At 59.5% G+C, this 17,396-nt stretch overlaps 2 protein-coding genes across 4 annotated transcripts; both read left to right on the top strand.

Annotated features, from left to right (window-relative positions):
• The first annotated feature begins 4,807 nt into the window (after positions 1–4,807).
• LOC311166091 (class II histocompatibility antigen, B-L beta chain-like) lies at positions 4,808–9,608 on the top strand. Of its 2 annotated transcripts, none has more exons than XM_084227569.1 (5): positions 4,808–4,937; positions 5,418–5,687; positions 7,938–8,222; positions 9,220–9,326; positions 9,428–9,608. In XM_084227569.1, the coding sequence occupies exons 1-5, from the start codon at positions 4,853–4,855 to the stop codon at positions 9,434–9,436; spliced, it is 756 nt and encodes a 251-aa protein (XP_084083695.1). In that variant the 5' UTR covers positions 4,808–4,852; the 3' UTR covers positions 9,437–9,608. The 2 variants fall into 2 exon arrangements, with proteins under 2 accessions (XP_084083695.1, XP_084083694.1); XM_084227568.1 differs by having other exon boundaries at positions 8,042–8,222.
• Positions 9,609–11,620: 2,012 nt separating this feature from the next.
• Positions 11,621–16,049, top strand: LOC311166086 (class II histocompatibility antigen, B-L beta chain-like). 2 transcript variants are annotated; one of them, XM_084227564.1, is made up of 5 exons: positions 11,621–11,750; positions 12,233–12,502; positions 14,470–14,754; positions 15,661–15,767; positions 15,869–16,049. In XM_084227564.1, exons 1-5 carry the CDS (start codon positions 11,666–11,668, stop codon positions 15,875–15,877), a joined length of 756 nt encoding a protein of 251 aa, XP_084083690.1. In that variant the 5' UTR covers positions 11,621–11,665; the 3' UTR covers positions 15,878–16,049. The 2 variants fall into 2 exon arrangements, with proteins under 2 accessions (XP_084083690.1, XP_084083689.1); XM_084227563.1 differs by having other exon boundaries at positions 14,574–14,754.
• Positions 16,050–17,396: the final 1,347 nt, after the last annotated feature.

Here is a 17,396-nt window from a genome sequence, read left to right on the forward strand (position 1 = left end):
TTGGGGATTTTTGATCCAAAAAATCTCATGGAAGTCGAACATGAACTCGTCGCTGTCGGTGGCGCCGGGCCCGAGGGTTTTCTGGTAGAATTCCGTCTGGATGATGCTGTGCTGGACTGGGAAATGGGGAAAAATGGGGAACTTTGGTTAAAAATTAAAAATAAATAGGATTTCTGGTCAAAATCCCGAGGAAATTGGAGATTTGTGTTGAAAATCCTGGGGAAATCGGAGAAATTATGCTGAAAATCTTGGGGAAGTTGGGGATTGGTGATCAAAATTCCACAAAAATTTGGGATTTTTGATCAAAATCCCAGGAAATTCGGGAAAAATCCCTGAGAAATTGAGAATTTCTGCTCAAAATTTAAGAAAATTGGGGATTTACAGTCAAAATCCCAGGAAAATTAGGGATTTACAGTCAAAATCCTGGGAAATTGGGAAAAAATCCCAGAAAATTGGGGATTTCTACTCAAAATCCTGGGAAATTGGGAAAAATCCCAGAAAATTGGGGATTTCTACTCAAAATCCTGGGAAATTGGGAAAAATCCCAGAAAATTGGGGATCTCTACTCAAAATCCTGGGGAAATTGGGGATTTCCACTCAAAACTCCAGGCAAATTGGAGATTTCTACTCAAAATTTAAGAAAATTAGGGATTTCTGTTTAAAATCCCAGAAAATTTGGGGAAAATCCCTGAGAAATTGAGAATTTCTGCTCAAAATCCTTGAAAATTGGACATTTCTGCTCAAAATCCCAGAAAATTTGGGGATTTCTGCTCAGAATTTCAGAAAATTTGGGATTTCTACTCAAACTCTTGGGAAAATTGGAGATTTGTGCTCAAAATTCTGGAAAATTTGGGATTTCTGCTCAAAATCCCAGAAAATTTGGGAGAAATCCCTGAGAAATTGAGAATTTCTGCTCAAAATCCCAGAAAATTGGGGATTTGTGCTCAAAATTCTGGAAAATTTGGGATTTTTGATCAAAATCCCAGAAGATTGGGGAAAAATCCCAGGGAAATTGAGAATTTCTGCTCCAAATCCTTGAAAATTTGGGATTTCTACTCAAAGTCTCAGAAAATTTGGGATTTCTGCTCAAAAATCCAAGAAAATTTGGGATTTCTGCTCAAAATCCTGGGAAAATCGGAGATTTAGGATTAAAATTTAAATTAAAAAATTGGGATTTAAACTCAAAATCCTGAGGAAAATGGAGATTTTTAATTAAAATCGTGGGGAAATTGGAAATTTTTGATCAAAATCCCAGAAAATTTGGGAAAAATCCCAGGAAAATTGAGAATTTCTGCTCAAAATCTTGGAAAAATTGGAAATTTTGATCAAAATCCCAGAAAATTGGAGGAAAATCCCAGGGAAATTGGGAATTTCTACTTAAAATTCTGGGGATATTTGGATTTAAACTCAAAATCCCAGGAAAATTGGGAATTTCTGCTCAAAATTCCATAAAATTTGGGAATTTCTGCTCAAAATTCCATAAAATTTGGGAATTTCTACTCAAAATCCCAGAAAATTGGGGGAAAAATCCCAGGAAATTTGGGGATTTTTAATCAAAATCCATCGAAAATTTGAAATTATTTTTTAAATCTCAGAAAATTTGAGGAAAATTTGGGATTTTTACTCAAAATCCCCCCCAAAATTGGGGATTTTTGCTCAAAAATCCTGGAAAAATCCGATTTTTTACTCAAAATCTCAGAAATTTGGGGATTTAGACTCAAAAAATCCCTGGAAAAATGAGGATTTTTACTCAAAATCCTGGGAAAAAAGGGATTTAGGCACCTCCAGAACCCCAAAATTTGGGGATCAGAGGAATTTGGGAGGACCCAAACCCCAAAATTTTGAGAAAAAAAAGGAAATTTGGGTTGGGCCAGCCCTAAAAATCCTTGGAAAAGGGATTTAGGCACTTGCAGATCCTCAAAATCGTGGGAAAAGAGGAAGTGAGAAAATCCAGTTCCCCAAAATTTTGGGTCCAGGGGGGTTTGGGCACTTCCAGAGACCAAAAATCCTGAAAAAAAAGGGATTTAGGCACTTCCAGAAACCAAAAATCCTGGGAAAAAAGGGATTTAGGCACTTCCAGAGACCAAAAATCTTGGGGGAAAAGGGATTTAGGCACATCCAGACTCCAAAAATCCTGAAAAAAAAGGGATTTAGGCACTTCCAGAGACCAAAAATTCTGAAAAAAAGGGATTTAGGCACTTCCAGAAGCCAAAAATCCTGAAAAAAAAGGGATTTAGGTGCTCCCAGTTCTCCAAATTTTGGGTCCAGGGGGGTTTGGGCATTCCCAGCCCCCCAAAATCCCGGGGACAAGGGGGTTTAGGCACTTCCAGACCCCCAGAATCCAGGAAAAAAAAGGGATTTAGGCACTTCAAGACCCCCAAATTTTGGGTCCAGGGGGGTTTGGGCACTCCCAGCCCCCCCAGATTTTGTGTACAGGGGGGTCTGGCCACGCCCAACCCCCCAAAATCCCGGGGACGAGGGGGTTTAGGCACTTCCAGAGCCCCAAAATCCTGGAAAAAAAGGGATTTAGGCACTTCCAGATCCCCAAATTTTGGGTCCAGGGGGGTCTGGCCACGCCCAACCCCCCAAAATCCAGGGGACAAGGGGGTTTAGGAACATCCAGACCCCCAAAAATGCCGGGAAAGGAGGATTTGGGAACGTTGAGTTCCCCAAATTTTGGGTCCAGGGGGGTTTGGGCACTCCCAGCCCCCCCAAATTTTGGGTACAGGGGGGTTTGGCCACGCCCAGATCCCCAAAATCCCGGGGACAAGGGGGTTTAGGCACTTCCAGAGACCAAAAATCCTGGAAAAAGAAGGATTTAGGCACTCCCAGATCCCCAAAATATCGGGAAAAGAGGATTTGGGCACTCACAGTTCCCCAAATTTTGGGTCCAGGGGGGTCTGGCCACGCCCAGCCCCCAAAATCCCGGGGACAAGGGGGTTTAGGCACTTCCAGAGACCAAAAATCTTTGAAAAAAGGGATTTAGACACTTCCAGACCCCCAAATTTTGGGTCCAGGGGGGTTTGGGCACTCCCAGCCCCCCCAAATTTTGGGTACAGGGGGGTCTGGCCACGCCCAATCCCCCAAAATCCCGGGACGAGGGGGTTTAGGCACTTCCAGAGCCCCAAAATCGGTGGGAAAAAGGGATTTAGGCACTCCCAGAGCCCCAAAATCTCGGGAAAAGAGGATTTGGGCACTCCCAGTTCCCCAAATTTTGGGTCCAGGGGGGTTTGGCCCCTCCCAGATCCCCAAAATCCCGGGGACAAGGGGGTTTAGGAACATCCAGACCCCCAAAATCCTGGAAAAAAGGGATTTAGGCACTCACAGGTCCCAAAATTTTGGATCCAGGGGGGTTTGGGCACTCCCAGCCCCCCCAGATTTTGGGTCCAGGGGGGTCTGGCCACGCCCAATCCCCCAAAAATCCCGGGACAAGGGGGTTTAGGCACTTCCAGAGCCCCAAAATTTCGGGAAAAGAGGATTTGGGCACTCCCAGTTCCCCAAATTTTGGGTCCAGGGGGGTTTGGGCACTCCCAGCCCCCCCAGATTTTGTGTCCAGGGGGGTCTGGCCACGCCCAACCCCCAAAATCCAGAGGACAAGGGGGTTTAGGAACATCAAGACCCAAAAATCGGTGGAAAAAAGGGATTTAGGCACTCCCAGTTCCCCAAATTTTTGGTCCAGGGGGGTTTGGGCACTCCCAGCCCCCCCAGATTTTTGGTCCAGGGGGGTTTGGGCACTCCCAGCCCCCCAAAATCCCGGGGACGAGAGGGTTTAGGCACTTCCAGACCCCCAGAATCCAGGAAAAAGAGGATTTGGGAATGTTTAGTTCCTTAAATTTGGGGTCCAGGGGGGTTTAGACACACCCAGATCATCTAATTTTGTGTACAGGGGGGTCTGGCCACGCCCAACCCCCCAAAATCCCGGGGACGAGGGGGTTTAGGCACTTCCAGAGCCCCAAAATCCTGGAAAAAAAGGGGATTTAGGCACTCCCAGTTCCCCAAATTTTGGGTCCAGGGGGGTTTGGCCACTCCCAGTTCCCCCAAATTTTGTGTACAGGGGGGTCTGGGCACGCCCAACCCCCCAAAATCCCGGGGACAAGGGGGTTTAGGAACATCCAGATCCCCAAAATCGTGGAAAAAGAAGATTTCGACCACACCCAACCCCCCAAAAGGGCGAAAAAAGGGTGAAAATACCTGGGAAAAAATCCCCAAAAAATCATAGAAAATCCCCAAAAAATTTCCTAAAATTGGGATGGATCCCTTTAACCCCTTAATTCCCAAAATTCCTGCCAACCCCAAATCCGGGACCCCCCTCGCCACCCCCAAAACCCCACCTTGGACCCCCCAAACTGGGGGCAGGGTCAGGGCCAGCAGCGGCAGCAGCCGGGGGAGGCTCCGCGCTCCGTCCATGGCGCTCCGGGCACACCGGGAAGGGTCGGTGCTGCTGCCGGGAACGCGGGTCCCAACTGGGGGGACTGGGAACGGGGGAGAAGCACCCCAAAAAGCGCTCAGCCAATGAAAAAGCAGAGATTTTATTTCGTCATGCGTTGCCGGGTAGAGGCTTCAAAAAGTGAGCTCCCTAAGAAATTCTGACCAATCAGAAGGAAGGCAGTTTGTGACTCATCAGTTGCTGGGTAGAGGGTCTCGAAATCGGGTCCCCAACGGAACCGGCCAATTAGAGAGCGCAAAAAACAGCTCGGCCAATGACAGAGCGCCCAAAAAAAACCACAACCAATCAAACCGCGGCCAAAAACCACGCCCGACCAATCAGGGAGCGCGTCCCCAATGACCCCGCGGCGCTCCGGGCTGGTTGTCGCAGTCGAGCGCGGTGGGTTTGGGGCGGTGGTCGCCGGCCATGGGGCTCGGGGCGGCAGGCGGGGCCCTGCTGGTGGCACTGGCGGTGCTGGGAGCGCCCCCGGCTGCGGGCGCGGAGCTCTCGGGTGAGCGGGACAGGGCGGGAGGCGGCGGGACAGGGCGGGAGAAGGGGGAGAAGGGGGCGAAGGGGGGAGCCCGGCATGGGGGGGGAGGAGGAGGGGACCCCCCAAAAGGAGAGCGGGAGGGGCTGAGGGGTGGGGGAGGGAGGGATGGGTGGGAGAGGGTGGGGAAGGGGGGAAAAGGGGAGGGGGAATCCCAAATGTGATGCCGAGGGGGCTGGGGATTGGGGGATTTGCGGGAAAATGGGGAAACGGGAGCCCCGCAGCGCTTCGGGGAGCGGGCGGAGGCGGGAGGGGAGAGGATGAGGAAGGGAAACGGGGGAAGGGCGGCAAAGAGGAAGCGGCAGCGCGGGCAGGAGGGTCCCGTGGCGGCCGTGGGGCGCAGGGGGTGCGGAGTGGGGATTTGGGGTGGGTCCCGGAGCTGTGGGGGTGCTGCTGGGGGGTGCTGTGGGGGCACCCCCTGAGCTGTGTGTGCTGCACTCACAGGGGTGTTCCAGTTCTTGGGAACGTTCGAGTGTTACTTCACTAACGGCACGGAGAGGGTGCGGTTCGTGCAGAGGCACATCTACAACCGGCAGACGTATGGGATCTTCGACAGCGACGTGGGGCACTTCGTGGGGTTCACCCCCTTTGGGGAGTTCAATGCCAAGGAATGGAACAGCAACCCGGAATTGATGGAGAACAGACGGACTGCGGTGGACTGGTACTGCCGGCACAACTACCCGATTGCTGCCCCGTTCAGCGTGGAGCGCCGAGGTGAGCGCGGGGCAGAGCGTGTCCGCCCGGGCCCTGCCCTGCCAGTGACCATCCCAGTCCATCCCAGTCACTTCCAGTACATTCCCAGACCCTCCCAGTACACCCCAGTCAATTCCCACTCCATTCCCAATCCCACCCAGTCTATCCCAGTCAATTTCCAGTCTCTCTCAGTCCATTTCAATCCTTCCAGTCCATTCCTAGTCGCTCCCAGTCAATTCCCAGTTTGTCCCAGTCCTTTTCCAGTCTATTCCCAGTCCACTTTCAGTTCATCCCAGTCCATTCCTCGTCCATTCCCATTCCCTCCCAGTCTATTCCCAGTCCATTCCCAAACCCCCCAGTCTATCCCACTCCTTCCCAATCTCTCCAGTCCCTCCCAGTCCGTTCCCAGTTCCTCTCAATCCATTCCCAGTCCATTCCCCATCCCTCCGAGTCCCTCCCAGTCTATTCCCAGTCCATTCCCTGTCCATCCCGGTCCCTCCCAGTCTATTCCCAGTTCATTCCCAGTTCACTCTCCAGCTTCCACGCTCTCTCCCACTGCCGAGTACCCCACCCATCGTTCTCAGTGCCATTCCAGGCCATCCCACTTCCTCCCAGTCAGTCCCAGTTCCTCCCAGCCGCTCCAACTCAGTTCCAGTCTAGTACGAGTTCATTCCCAGTTCACTCTCAGACCTCCCCCCACTCTCCCAGTAGCCCCCATCCCCTCCCACCACTCTGAGCGCCACCCAAGTTCCTCCCAGTCCATCCCAGTCTACCCCAGTCCCTCCCAGTGCCCCCCCCACGCGTCCATTTCAACGACGCGTAGCCCTGACGATGGCAGCCAATCAGAGCGCGTCTCTCTGATGACTCATCTGTTGCCGGGCAGACCCGCAGCGCCGAGTGCCCCGCGCTGGACTCGGCCTCCCAGTGCCGCGCGCTTCATTCCCAGTTCATCCCAGTGCCACCAGGATCCCTCCCAGTGCCACCAATGTCCCTCCAACCCACTCTCAGCCGCTCCCAGTCCATTCCCAGTCCCTCCCAGTCCTTCCCAGTCCTTCCCAGTTCCACCCAGTCTTTCCAACTCAATTCCCAGCCTATTCCCAGTTCATTCCCAGTTCACTCCGAGACGTTCACCCTCTCTCCCAGTGCCCCCGATCCCCTCCCACCTCTCTCAGAGCCACCCCAGTTCCTCCCAGTCCACCCCAGTCCACTCCCAGTCCCCCGATGTCTATTCCCATCTCATTCCAGTCACTCCCAGTCCACTCCCAGTCACTCCAATTCCCTCCCAGTCCACTCCCAGTCGCTCCAAGTCTCTCCCAGTCTATTCCCAGTCCCTCCAAGGCCATCCCAGTCCCTCCCAGTCCATTTCCAACCCATCCCAGTCCCTCCCAGTCCATTTCCAACCCATCCCAGTCCCTCTCAGTGCACTGCCAGTCCATCGCAAGTCTGTCTCAGTCCATTCCCAGTCCTCCCCAGTCCCTCCCAGTCCATTCCACTCCATTCCCAGTCCCTTCCCAGTCTGTCCCAGTCCATTCCCAGTCCATTCCCAGTCCCTCCCAGTCCATCCCAGTCCCTCCACAGTCCTTCACAGTCCATCCCAGTCCATTCCTAGTCCCTCTGCAGTCCATCCCAGTTGCTCCCAGTCCATTCCAGTCCCTCCCAGTCCCTCCCAGTCCATTCCAGTCCCTCCCAGTCCATTCCCAGTCCCTCCACAGTCCATTCCCAGTACCTCCCAGTCAATTCCCAGTCCATCCCAGTCCCTCCCAATCCATTCTCTCTCCCAGTTCATCCCAACCATTCCCCGTCCCTCCCAGTCTCTCCCATTCCCTCCCAGTCTGTCCCAGTCAATTCCCAGACTCTCCCAGTCCATTCCCAGTCCCTCCCAGTCCATTCCCAGTCCGTCCCAGTCGCTACCAGTCACTTCCCAGTCGCTACCAGTCACTTCCCAGTCCCCTGCCCGTCCATTCCTAGTCCCTCCCCAGTCCATCCCAGTCCGTCCCAGCGCATTCTCAGTCCCTCCCCAGTCCATCCCAATCCCTCCCAGTCCATCCCAGTCCATTCCCAGTCTATTCCCAGTCCCTCCCAGTCCATCCCCAGTCCCTCCCAGTCCCTCCCAGTCCATTCCCAGTCCCTCCCAGTCCATCCCCAGTCCCTCCCAGTCCATTCCCTGTCCCTCCCAGTCCCTCCCCAGCCCAGCCCAGCCCTCCCCAGTCTGTGCCAGTGCCCCCCAGCTGATCCCAGTGTGTCCCCGCTCTGTGTCTGTGTCTCTGCCAGTGCCCCCCAGCGTGTCCATCTCGCTGGTGCCCCCCTCGAGCTCCCAGCCCGGCCCCGGCCGCCTGCTCTGCTCCGTGATGGATTTCTACCCTGCCCACATCCAGGTGAGGTGGTTCCAGGGCCAGCAGGAGCTCTCGGAGCACGTGGTGGCCACCGAGGTGGTGCCCAACGGGGACTGGACCTACCAGCTGCTGGTGCTGCTGGAAACGCCGCCCCGGCGCGGGCTCACCTACAGCTGCCAGGTGGAGCACGCCAGCCTGGAGCAGCCCCTGAGCCGGCACTGGGGTACGGGGGAGCCCCTGGGGGCGCTGCCAGAGCCGCTGGGCTGTGCTGGGAGCCACTGGGAGGGAGCTGGAGAGAGCCGGGCTGGCACTGGGAGAGGGGCTGGGGGCTGGGCAAGGGCTGGGAAGGGCTGTGGGGGGTGCTGGGGAGGGTGGGGTGGGCTTGAGGGGGTGCTGGTGGGCACTGGGAGGGGGTTTGGGGGTGCTGGGAGTGACTGGGAGGGGGTTTGGGGGTGCTGGGTGTGACTGGGAGGGAGTTTGGGGGTGCTGGGTTTGACTGGGAGGGGGTTTGGGGGTGCTGGTGGGCACTGGGAAAGGGTTTGGGGGTGCTGGGAGTGACTGGGAGGAAGTTTGGGGGTGCTGGAAATGACTGGGAGGGGTTTTGGGGTCCTGGGAGTGACTGGAAGGGAGTCTGGGGGCACTGGGCATGACTGGGAGGGAGTTTGGGGGTGCTGGGAGTGACTGGGAGGGGGTTTGGGGATACTGGGTGTGACTGGGAGGCGTTTTGGAAGTGCTGGGAGTGACTGGGAGGGGGTTTGGGGATGCATGGTGGGCTCTGTCAGGAGGTTTGGGGGTCCTGGTGGGAACTGGGAGGGGGTTTATGGCTTCTGGGTGTGACTGGGAGGGAGTTCAGGGGTACTGGGAGTGACTGGGAGGGGGTTTGGGGATGCTGGGAGTGACTGGGACGGGGTTTGGGGGTGATGGGAGTGACTGGGAAGGAGTTTGGGGGTGCTCACTATGACTGGGAGGGGGTTTGTGGGTGCTGGGTGTGACTGGGAGGGAGTTTGGGGGTCCCGGGGCGCTGGGGGGACACTGGTCGGGGGCTGCGGGATCCCCAGAGGGCCGGGAGGGGCTTTGGCGGCTCCCGGGGAGCCCAGGCCGGGATCGGGGGGAGGTTTCGGGGGGTCCCGGCTGGGCCGGGGGCCAGAGGGAGGGCGCTGCTCGGGGCTCGGGGTGTGGGCGAGAGGTTTTGGGGGTGCTGAGCCCCGCGGACCCCGCAGAGATGCCGCCGGACGCCGCCCGCAGCAAGATGCTGACGGGCATCGGGGGCTTCGTCTTGGGCTTGGTCTTCCTGGCGCTGGGGCTCGGCTTCTACCTGCGCAAGAAGGTGGGGCCGGGGGCCGGGGGTCGCGTCCCGCCCGTGGCGGAGCGTGTGCGCTCCCCCCGGGGCCCCCCGGCCCGGTGTCACCCCCTTTTCTCTGCCCGCAGAGCTCCTGAGCCGCCGGCGGCCGCAGCCCCTCGCCGTGGGCTCGGGCCCGGCCGGGACCCCCCGCTCCGTCCCCGCTGCGCTGATTTTGGGGGGGTCCCCCCGTGTCCCCCCCAGCCCCGCTGGCGCTCTGCCCCCGCCCGGGGCCCGCTCCCAGTGCTCCCAATAAAGCTTCCCAGTTGGGCCCGGTGCCGTTGATTGGGGGGCGCTGGGGAGGGGTTTGGGGGGGATTGGGGGGCGCTGGGACGGGTTTGGGAAAGGGGAGGAGGACACAGGGTGGGGGCTGGGCCCGGGGGGAGCGGGACGAGGACGAGGAGGATGAGGAGGAGGAGGAGGAGGAGGAGGAGGAAGAGCAGCAGCACCCGAACCCCGCCCTTTCCCCACCCCCTCGCAGCCGCAGCGCCCCCGGCCCCGTCAGCATCGCCCCCTCCCCACATCCCGCAGTGAGCGGGGAGGGGCAGCTCAGCCCTTGTTCAGAACCCTTAAATAATTCAAAATAACTCACCATTTTTATTTCTAACAACATTTTATTCACATCCACGAAGAGCTCTCTCTACCATCAACGCCGCGCGGGGTTTTTATTTTGCAGCTGATTGTTTGATTTCTCCTTTTGGGGTTTTTTTCTCCCCCTGATTTTAGGGTGACCCAGACCTGCCTTTGTTATCCAGCTGTGCCAGCTGTCGCTCCCTCTCTCCGCTCCTTCCCCGCCCGCTTCCAAACCCTTCCTCCCGCACATCCCGCTGTTAACCCCTCCTGTCCCGAGCGCTTTTCCTCCCTCCTTTCCCTCGCCCTTGTGCTCCACCCCCGGTTCTGACATCGCATCCTCCCTCCAGACCCGCCCCCCTTTCTCAGCCGCTCTTTGCCCCCAGCTCAGCGCCGGGCACCCCCAGATTCGGGGAGTTTCACCCCAAATCCAGGAGCCCAGCGCCCCCCGGGCCCGGCCCGCTGCTGCTGCTGCTGCTGCTGTGTCCTTTTGTTCCCCCCTGCGCCTCCGCGGGGAGCTGGGATCCTGCGGAGCCCCGGAAAAGGGGGACTGTCCCCCCCTCCCCTCCCCCCACTGTCACCATCCAGCCGGGACGTGCGACACTCGGGAACGTGGAGTTCTCCAAATTTTGGGTACGGGGGGTTTGGGCTCCCCCAGCCCCCCAAAATCCCGGGGACAAGGGGGTTTAGGCACTTGCAGACCCCCAAAATCCTGGAAAAAAAGGGATTTAGGCACTCCCAGTTCCCCAAAATTTTGGGTCCAGGGGGGTTTGGGCACTCCCAGCCCCCCCAAATTTTGGGTCCAGGGGGGTTTGGGCACTCCCAGCCCCCCAAAATCCCGGGGACGAGAGGGTTTAGGCACTTCCAGACCCCCAGAGACCAGGAAAAAGAGGATTTGGGAAAGTTTAGTTCCTCAAATTTGGGGTACAGGGGGGTTTGGGCACTCCCAGCCCCCCCAAATTTTGGGTCCAGGGGGGTCTGGCCACGCCCAACCCCCCAAAATCCCGGGGACAAGGGGGTTTAGGAACATCCAGACCCCCAAAATCGTGGAAAAACCCAACCCCCCAAAAGGACGAAAAAAAAAGGGGGAAAATACCTGGGAAAAAAATACCAAAAAATCCTAGAAAATCCCCAAAAAATTTCCTAAAATTCGGATGGATCCCTTTAACCCCTTAATTCCCAAAATTCCTTCCAACCCCAAATCCGGGACCCCCCTCGCCAGCCCCAAAACCCCACCTTGGCGCCCCCAACCTGGGGGCAGGGTCAGGGCCAGCAGCGGCAGCAGCCGGGGGAGGCTCCGCGCTCCGTCCATGGCGCTCCGGGCACACCGGGAAGGGTCGGTGCTGCTGCCAGGAACGCGGGTCCGAACTGGGGGGACTGGGAACGGGGAAGAAGCACCCCAAAAAGCGCTCAGCCAATGAAAAAGCAGAGATTTTATTTCGTCATGGGGTGCCGGGTAGAGGTCTCAAAAAGTGAGCTCCCTAAGAAATTCTGACCAATCAGGACGAAGGCAGCTTGTGACTCATCAGTTGCTGGGTAGACGGTCTCGAAATCGGGTCCCCAACGGAACCGGCCAATTAGAGAGCGCAAAAAACAGCTCGGCCAATGACAGAGCGCCCCAAAAAAACCACAACCAATCAAATCGCGGCCAAAAACCACGCCCGACCAATCAGGGAGCGCGTCCCCAATGACCCCGCGGCGCTGCGGGCTGGTTGTCGCAGTCGAGCGCGGTGGGTTTGGGGCGTTGGTCGCCGGCCATGGGGCTCGGGGCGGCAGCCGGGGCCCTGCTGGTGGCACTGGCGGTGCTGGGAGCGCCCCCGGCTGCGGGCGCGGAGCTCTCGGGTGAGCGGGACAGGGCGGGAGGCGGCGGGACAGGGCGGGAGAAGGGGGAGAAGGGGGCGAAGGGGGGAGCCCGTCATGGAGGGGGAGGAGGAGGGGACCCCCCAAAGGGAGAGCGGGAGGGGCTGAGGGGTGGGGGAGGGGAGGGAGGGCTGGGAGAGGGTGGGGAAGGGGGGACATGGGGAGGGGGGGACCCCAAATGTGATGCCGAGGGGGCTGGGGATTGGGGGATTTGCGGGAAAATGGGGAAACGGGAGCCCCGCAGCGCTTCGGGGAGCGGGCGGAGGCGGGAGGGGAGAGGATGAGGAAGGGAAACGGGGGAAGGGCGGCAAAGAGGAAGCGGCAGCGCGGGCAGGAGGGTCCCGTGGCGGCCGTGGGGCGCAGGGGGTGCGGAGTGGGGATTTGGGGTGGGCCCCGGAGGTGTGGGGGTGCTGCTGGGGGGTGCTGGGGGGGCACCCCTTGAGCTGTGTGTGCTGCACTCACAGGGGTGTTCCAGCACATGGCAACGTCCGAGTGTCACTTCACTAACGGCACGGAGAAGGTGCGGTACGTGGACAGGTACATCTACAACCGGCAGCCGTACGCGATGTTCGACAGCGACGTGGGGCACTACGTGGGGTTCACCCCCTATGGGGAGAGGTTTGCCAGGTACCTCAACAGCCTACAAGATTACATGGAGAGCAGAAGAACTGCAGTGGACTGGCTCTGCCGGCACAACTACCCGATTGTTGCCCCGTTCAGCGTGGAGCGCCGAGGTGAGCGCGGGGCAGAGCGTGTCCCCCCAGGCCCTGCCCTGCCAGTGACCATCCCAGTCCATCCCAGTCCCTTCCAGTCTATTCCCAGACCCTCCCATATCCCTCCCAGTCCCTCCCAGTCCATTCCTAATCCCACTCAGTCTATCCTACTCCCTCCCAGTCCCTCTCAGTCCATCCCAATCCTTCCAGTCCATTCCTAGTCCCTCCCAATCCATTCCCAGTCCATTCCCAGTTCACTCTCAGACCTCCACCCTTCCTCACAGTACCCCCCGGCCCCTCCCCCCTCTCTCAGTACCACCCCAGTTCCTCCCAGTCCATTCCCAGTCCATCCCAGTCCCTCCCAGTGCCCCCCCGCCCGTCCATTTCAGCGACGCGTAAACCTGACGATGGCAGCCAATCAGAGCGCGTCTCTCTGATGACTCATCTGTTGCTTGGCAGACTCGCAGCGCCGAGTGCCCCGCGCTGGACTCGGCCTCCCAGTGCCGCGCGCTTCATTCCCAGTTCATCCCAGTGCCACCACGATCCCTCCCAGTCCCTCCAAGACCATCCCCAGTTCCTACCCAGTTCCTCCCAATCCCTTCCAGTCCCTCCCAGTCCTTCCCAGTTCCACCGAGCCCCTCCAATTCAATTCCCAGTCTATTCCCAGTTCATTCCAGTTCACTCCCGGACCACAATGCTCTCTCCCAGTACGGCCCGATTCCCTCCCATGTCTCTCAGTGCCACCCAACTCCCTCCCAGTAAATTTCCAGTTCCTCTCAGTACATTCCCAGTCCATTCCCAGTCCATTCCCAGTCCCTCCCAGCCCATCCCAGTCCCTCCCAGTATATTCCCAGTCCATTCCCAGTCCCTTCGAGTCCATTCCCAGTCCCTGCCAGTCCACACGAATTCATCTCAGTCCCTCCCAGCCCATCCCAGCCCATCCCCCAGTATATTCCCAGTCCATTTCCAGTCCCTCCCAGACCATTCCCAGTCCTTTCCCAGTCCATCCCAGTCCATCCGAGTCCCTCCCAGTCCATCCGAGTCCCTCCCAGTCCATCACAGTCCATCCCAGTCCCTCCCAATCCCTCCCAGTCCCCTCCCAGTCCATTTCCAATCCATTCCCAGTCCCTCCCAGTCCATTCCCAGTCTCTCCCAGTATATTCCCAGTCCATCCCCAGTCCATCCCTGTCCCTCCCAGTCCCTCCCAGTCCATCCCAGTCCAGCCCAGCCCTTTCCCAGTCCGTTCCCAGTCCCTCCCAGTCCATTCCCAGTCCCTGTCAGTCCATTCCCAGTCCGTCCCAGTCCCCACCAGACCATTCTCAATCCATTCCCAGTCCCTCCCAGTCCATTCCCAGTCCCTGCCAGTCCATTCCCAGTCCCTCCCAGTCCCCGCCAGACCATTCCCAGTCCATCCCCAGTCCCTCCCAGTCCCTCCCCAGTATATCCCAGTCTCTTTCCAGTCCAGTCCCAGACCCTCCCAATCCCCCCCAGTCCCTCCCAGTCCCTCCCAGTCCCTCCCCAGTCCCTCCCAGTCCATCCCAGTCACTCCCAGTCCCTCCCCAGTCCCTCCCCAGTCCATTCCCAGTCCATCCCAGTCCCTCCCAGTCCCTCCGCAGTCCATTCCCAGTCCCTCCCAGTCCCTCCCAGTCCTTTCCCAGTCACTCCCAGTCCTTTGCAAGTCCTTCCCAGTCCATCCCAGTCCCTCCCAGTCCATCCCAGTCCCTCCCAGTCCATTCCCAGTCCCTCCCAGTCCATTCCCAGTCCATCCCAATCCCTCCCAGTCCCTCCCAGTCCATTCCCAGTCCATCCCAGTACATTCCCAGTCTATTCCTAGTTGATCCCCAGTCCCCCCAGTCCCTCCCAGTCCCTCCCAGTCTGTCCCAGTCCCTCCCAGTCCCTCCCCAGCCCAGCCCAGCCCTCCCCAGTCTGTGCCAGTGCCCCCCAGCTGATCCCAGTGTGTCCCCGCTCTGTGTCTGTGTCTCTGCCAGTGCCCCCCAGCGTGTCCATCTCGCTGGTGCCCCCCTCGAGCTCCCAGCCCGGCCCCGGCCGCCTGCTCTGCTCCGTGATGGATTTCTACCCTGCCCACATCCAGGTGAGGTGGTTCCAGGGCCAGCAGGAGCTCTCGGAGCACGTGGTGGCCACCGAGGTGGTGCCCAACGGGGACTGGACCTACCAGCTGCTGGTGCTGCTGGAAACGCCGCCCCGGCGCGGGCTCACCTACAGCTGCCAGGTGGAGCACGCCAGCCTGGAGCAGCCCCTGAGCCGGCACTGGGGTACGGGGGAGCCCCTGGGGGCGCTGCCAGAGCCGCTGGGCTGTGCTGGGAGCCACTGGGAGGGAGCTGGAGAGAGCCGGGCTGGCACTGGGAGAGGGGCTGGGGGCTGGGCAAGGGCTGGGAAGGGCTGTGGGAGGTGCTGGGGAGGGTGGGGTGGGCTTGGGGGGGTGCTGGTGGGCACGGGGAGGGGGTTTGGGGGTGCTGGGAGTGACTGGGAGGGGGTTTGGGGGTGCTGGGTGTGACTGGGAGGGAGTTTGGGGGTGCTGGGAGTGACTGGGAGGGAATTTGGGGGTGCTGGGAGTGACTGGGAGGGAGTTTGGGGGTGCTGGGAGTGAATGAGAGTGGGTTTGGTGGTGCTGGGTGGGCTCTGGCAGGAGGTTTGGGGGTCTTGGTGGGCACTGGGAGGGGGTTTGGGGGTGCTGGTGGGAACTGGGAGGGGGTTTGGGGGTGCTGGGAGTGACAAGGAGGGAGTTTGGCGGTGCTGGGTGTGACTGGGAGGGGGTTTGGGGATGCATGGTGGGCTCTGGCAGGAGGTTTGGGGGTCCTGGTGGGAACTGGGAGGGGGTTTATGGCTTTTGGGTGTGACTGGGAGGGAGTTCAGGGGTACTGGGTGTGACTGGGACGGAGTTCGGAGTTGCTGGGAGTGACTGGGAGGGGGTTTGGGGGTGCTCACTATAACGGGGAGGGAGTTTGGGGGTCCCGGGGCGCTGGGGGGACACTGGTCGGGGGCTGTGGGATCCCCAGAGGGCCGGGAGGGGCTTTGGCGGCTCCCGGGGAGCCCAGGCCGGGATCGGGGGGAGGTTTCGGGGGGTCCCGGCTGGGCCGGGGGCCAGAGGGAGGGCGCTGCTCGGGGCTCGGGGTGTGGGCGAGAGGTTTTGGGGGTGCTGAGCCCCGCGGACCCCGCAGAGATGCCGCCGGACGCCGCCCGCAGCAAGATGCTGACGGGCATCGGGGGCTTCGTCTTGGGCTTCGTCTTCCTGGCGCTGGGGCTCGGCTTCTACCTGCGCAAGAAGGTGGGGCCGGGGGCCGGGGGTCGCGTCCCGCCCGTGGCGGAGCGTGTGCGCTCCCCCCGGGGCCCCCCGGCCCGGTGTCACCCCCTTTTCTCTGCCCGCAGAGCTCCTGAGCCGCCGGCGGCCGCAGCCCCTCGCCGTGGGCTCGGGCCCGGCCGGGACCCCCCGCTCCGTCCCCGCTGCGCTGATTTTGGGGGGGTCCCCCCGTGTCCCCCCCAGCCCCGCTGGCGCTCTGCCCCCGCCCGGGGCCCGCTCCCAGTGCTCCCAATAAAGCTTCCCAGTTGGGCCCGGTGCCGTTGATTGGGGGGCGCTGGGGAGGGGTTTGGGGGGGATTGGGGGGCGCTGGGACGGGTTTGGGAAAGGGGAGGGGGACACAGGGTGGGGGCTGGGCCGGGGGGAGCGGGACGAGGAGGAGGAGGAGGAGGAAGAGGAGGAGGAGGAGGAGGAGGAAGAGCAGCAGCACCCGAACCCCGCCCTTTCCCCACCCCCTCGCAGCCGCAGCGCCCCCGGCCCCGTCAGCATCGCCCCCTCCCCACATCCCGCAGTGAGCGGGGAGGGGCAGCTCAGCCCTTGTTCAGAATCCTTAAATAATTCCAAATAACTCACAATTTTTATTTCTAATAACATTTTATTCACATCCACGAAGAGCTCTCTCTATCATAAACGCCGCACGGTGTTTTTATTTTGCAGCTGATTGTTTGATTTCTCCTTTTGGGGTTTTTTTCTCCCCCTGATTTTAGGGTGACCCAGACCTGCCTTTGTTATCCAGCTGTTCCAGCTGTCGCTCCCTCTCTCCGCTCCTTCCCCGCCCGCTTCCAAACCCTTCCTCCCGCACATCCCGCTGTTAACCCCTCCTGTCCCGAGCGCTTTTCCTCCCTCCTTTCCCTCGCCCTTGTGTTCCACCCCCGGTTCTGACATCGCATCCTCCCTCCAGACCCGCCCCCCTTTCTCAGCCGCTCTTTGCCCCCAGCTCAGCGCCGGGCACCCCCAGATTCGGGGAGTTTCACCCCAAATCCAGGAGCCCAGCGCCCCCCGGGCCCGGCTGCTGCTGCTGCTGCTGCTGCTGTGTCCTTTTTTTCCCCCTGCGCCTCCGCGGGGAGCTGGGATCCTGCGGAGCCCCGGAAAAGGGGGACTGTCCCCCCCTCCCCTCCCCCCACTGTCACCATCCAGCCGGGACGTGCGACACTCGGGAACGTTGAGTTCTCCAAGTTTTGGGTACGGGGGGGTTTGGGCACCCCCAGCTTCTCAAAATCCAGGGGACAAGGGGGTTTAGGCACTTCCAGAGCCCCAAAATCCTGGAAAAAAAGGGATTTAGGCACTCCCAGTTCCCCAAAATTTTGGGTCCAGAGGGGTTTGGGCCCTCCCAACCCCCCCAGATTTTGGGTCCAGGGGGGTTTGGGACATTCCCAGCCCCCCAAAATCCCGGGGACAAGGGGGTTTAGGAGCATCAAGACCCCCAAAATCGGTGGAAAAAAGGGATTTGGGCACTTCCAGACGCCCAAATTTTGGGTCCAGGGGGGTTTGGCCACTCCCAGCCCCCCCAGATTTTTGGTCCAGGGGGGTTTGGGCACTCCCAGCCCCCCAAAATCCCGGGGACGAGAGGGTTTAGGCACTTCCAGACCCCCAGAATCC

This window comes from Fringilla coelebs (genome assembly GCF_963513975.1).
Source record: "Fringilla coelebs genome assembly, contig: SCAFFOLD_188, whole genome shotgun sequence".
NCBI classification, from domain to species: domain Eukaryota; kingdom Metazoa; phylum Chordata; class Aves; order Passeriformes; family Fringillidae; genus Fringilla; species Fringilla coelebs.

Coding starts and splice junctions, on each gene's coding strand:
- LOC311166086 (XM_084227563.1), top strand. CDS start 11,666: ATGGGGCTCGGGGCGGCAGCCGGGGCCCTGCTGGTGGCACTGGCGGTG. Junction 12,503..14,573: donor GTTCAGCGTGGAGCGCCGAG/GTGAGCGCGGGG, acceptor GCCCACATCCAG/GTGAGGTGGTTCCAGGGCCA. Junction 15,768..15,868: donor GCTTCTACCTGCGCAAGAAG/GTGGGGCCGGGG, acceptor CTCTGCCCGCAG/AGCTCCTGAGCCGCCGGCGG.
- LOC311166091 (XM_084227568.1), top strand. CDS start 4,853: ATGGGGCTCGGGGCGGCAGGCGGGGCCCTGCTGGTGGCACTGGCGGTG. Junction 4,938..5,417: donor TGCGGGCGCGGAGCTCTCGG/GTGAGCGGGACA, acceptor CTGCACTCACAG/GGGTGTTCCAGTTCTTGGGA. Junction 9,327..9,427: donor GCTTCTACCTGCGCAAGAAG/GTGGGGCCGGGG, acceptor CTCTGCCCGCAG/AGCTCCTGAGCCGCCGGCGG.